Source organism: Penaeus chinensis, chromosome 4, assembly GCF_019202785.1.
Source record: "Penaeus chinensis breed Huanghai No. 1 chromosome 4, ASM1920278v2, whole genome shotgun sequence".
In the NCBI taxonomy this organism is placed as follows: domain Eukaryota; kingdom Metazoa; phylum Arthropoda; class Malacostraca; order Decapoda; family Penaeidae; genus Penaeus; species Penaeus chinensis.
In genome coordinates this window covers 9,312,621-9,315,120 of record NC_061822.1, presented here as the reverse complement: position 1 = coordinate 9,315,120, position 2,500 = coordinate 9,312,621, and the positions used below count along the sequence as shown (strand labels likewise).

Sequence of the window (2,500 nt, the reverse complement as noted above, 5' to 3'; positions counted from 1 at the left end):
GCGCAGGTTCAGGTGTGTTGTGTGGCGACGGTGGCGGCGTGTGGAAGAGAGGGAGAGAGAGAGAGAGAGAGAGAAAGAGAGGAACAGGAGGACCAAATAGGAGCCGAAGGAGAGACGGCGCGAGAATCTGAATAAAAACGGGAGAAGGAAGAAAGAAGAAGAAGAAGGAGGTGGCAAACAAATAATCCAGTCGGGAGGTCATCAGCTGATTTGTCCCTTTTTTTTTTGTTTGTTTTTCTTTCCTCTTTGGCGGGAGAGTAAGAGGTTGAAGAACAAGAGGGGGAAAAGAAAGAGATTGAAACACGAGAAGAGAACCAGGAGAAGGGAAAGGGAAGGGAGCGGAAGAGAAAAAGGCGAGGGACTCTCCATGACTCTCCACTGAGATGCCGCTTCTGAACAAGAGACCTTTCACGAGGAAGGAGCCCTCGTCCAGCCTCCTCGACCAGGATAAGGTCTTCTACTGCGAGATCACCAATGAGGTCTTCACTGACTACGAGTGAGTATTTGGTTGCCGTCATCGTCTCTGGATCTGCTGTAATTTCTGCATTTTTTTTCTCCCTCTGTGGTTAGTTTGCAGACTGTATTTTCATTGGCAGTTTTGGCACTGATTACGTCACATTATTATTTTTTGGGGGGAAGGGCAGAAAAAAATGTTCTTTTATAGTTTTATTGTGTAGTTGTTTCAGGTAAAAAGAGAGAATGATTTTTCCTTTTTATTCTTTCCCTTGTGGTTGTATTGTAGGCCTATCCCTTTGATATTTAAATTTTATTAGATGTTCTAAGATTGCTGGTTATCCTTTTATCCAGTTTTCTAACAACTTTGTAAGAGAAGGCGTAATCAGATAAGGTTTGCAAACTTGTGTGCAATATGTGGAAAAATCTTTTCTTTGTTATCTCATTGCCAAAAAAATTGAAGCTGCGAGAGGTAAGGAAATGCTTGAAGATTATATGATATATTGCATTCTTGCTGTATTTTTACAAGTTGTTTGCATAATGTACTTCCTTTGTTTTTTTCTTCTGCAAGGATGACGCAGAGACAAGCATGGCACATTACCAAAGCAGTGATTGGCATTGAAATAAAGGGGGATACTAAATTTGATTTCATTTGAGTTTAGATTCTGTTTGTCATTTATAAAGCATCATTGTTTGTACATATTTTTATTGTTGTGGATAGAAGAATTGATTTAGTTTATATGGTTACAGTTGAAATGGACTGTAAATGCTAGTAACGGTTTGAGTTTAGACAATTTGCTTAGGTTGGTAATCTTTTGAACCCATACTTTTACAAAGAGTTCAGGTGGCTATTATGAATTTAGCTGATAGAAGGAAGGGGGGGATACTGTAAACATTAACTGTTTTGCTTTGCCTTTTCATTTGTTATGGGTTGTGTAGGGAATGCCATTATTGAAGGGTATCCCATATTAATGTTAAATTGACACTTGATATTAGTATGATTTATAGTTATCATCATGGTGTTTGTCATTTATTACTTAACCTGGTATACTTCATGCCCTCCTTAGCTGTTTGAGCTTGTTTTGTTGCTTTATATCAGGGACCCCCCCCCCCCCCCCTGGAACCTAGAGGGCCCAGGGGGACTTTCTAGGGGGCATGGAGCAATAGGAAAATTATGATAACAAATTGACAAAATTTCATCTTGCCTATAGTACCCACATATAATTATCTCGCATATCTGGAAATTGCAATCTTTCCATAAAATGTTCTTGTGCTATAGCTGTTGATGCCATTACGCTTTTCATAACAAGTAATAACTGAATCTGAAACGATGACAGACACTGAAGGGGACCATGGAAATTATTATAAATCTTGGTTGGGGGCCATAATGAATAAGGTTGGGAACTACAGCTCTAGAGGTTTAAAGGGGGTAAAACCACAAGAAGGGCACACAAAACATCACAGGCAATTCATTGTTAGATTGGGTATGAGGAACTTTTTTTCAATGAATAGTCAATTTGCTTTGACCTGCTTTGTTAAAGTTACTGATTTAAATGTACAGATATTTATTTAACTTGGAATTTGATTTTTTTAATCAATATACAGATTATTGCCCAGAGTAGGAAGCATTTCACTTAGGGTTAAGAGAGAATCATTAATGCAGAGATAGCTCCTGGACTGCCTCATATATATGCATACCACACATGCACTGCAATCTCTCTCCGAAGGAGCTCAGTGCTTTGTCTAGAAAGCTTTACCCAGCATCATTTCATCTAAAGATATCATATAGAATTTTCTGTTGCTAATGTGCAACAATGGCTTTAATGCAAGTATTCATTACTTCCGATGTTTTTTTTATTTTTGTTAAATTTTATTTTATTTTATTTTTAGTCTGCTTTGTGTGTATTATTGATAAAATTAATGATATTCAATTATATAATGTGTAACTATTAAAAAAAAAATTACCTAATGGTTAATGATTATTTGCAGTGAGTACTGGGAGAGGTTGGTGTTATGTAATGCTATGGTGTGGACCTGCGAGCTGACT

The 2,500-nt window shown here is 37.6% G+C and overlaps 1 protein-coding gene across 2 annotated transcripts in view; it reads left to right on the top strand.

Annotated features, from left to right (window-relative positions):
- Window positions 1–2,500, top strand: part of LOC125047434 (bromodomain adjacent to zinc finger domain protein 1A-like) — a 25,469-nt gene that overhangs the window by 392 nt on the left and 22,577 nt on the right. Inside the window, exons 1-2 of one of the 2 annotated variants that reach the window (XM_047645644.1) lie at window positions 1–496; window positions 2,443–2,500. The exon at window positions 1–496 is cut by the window's left edge and continues 392 nt beyond it; the exon at window positions 2,443–2,500 is cut by the window's right edge and continues 78 nt beyond it. In XM_047645644.1, coding sequence (XP_047501600.1) covers window positions 384–496; window positions 2,443–2,500 — 171 coding nt within the window. In that variant the 5' untranslated portion in view covers window positions 1–383. The remainder of the gene's footprint in view (window positions 497–2,442) is intronic. The other variant, XM_047645639.1, reaches the window with a different exon arrangement.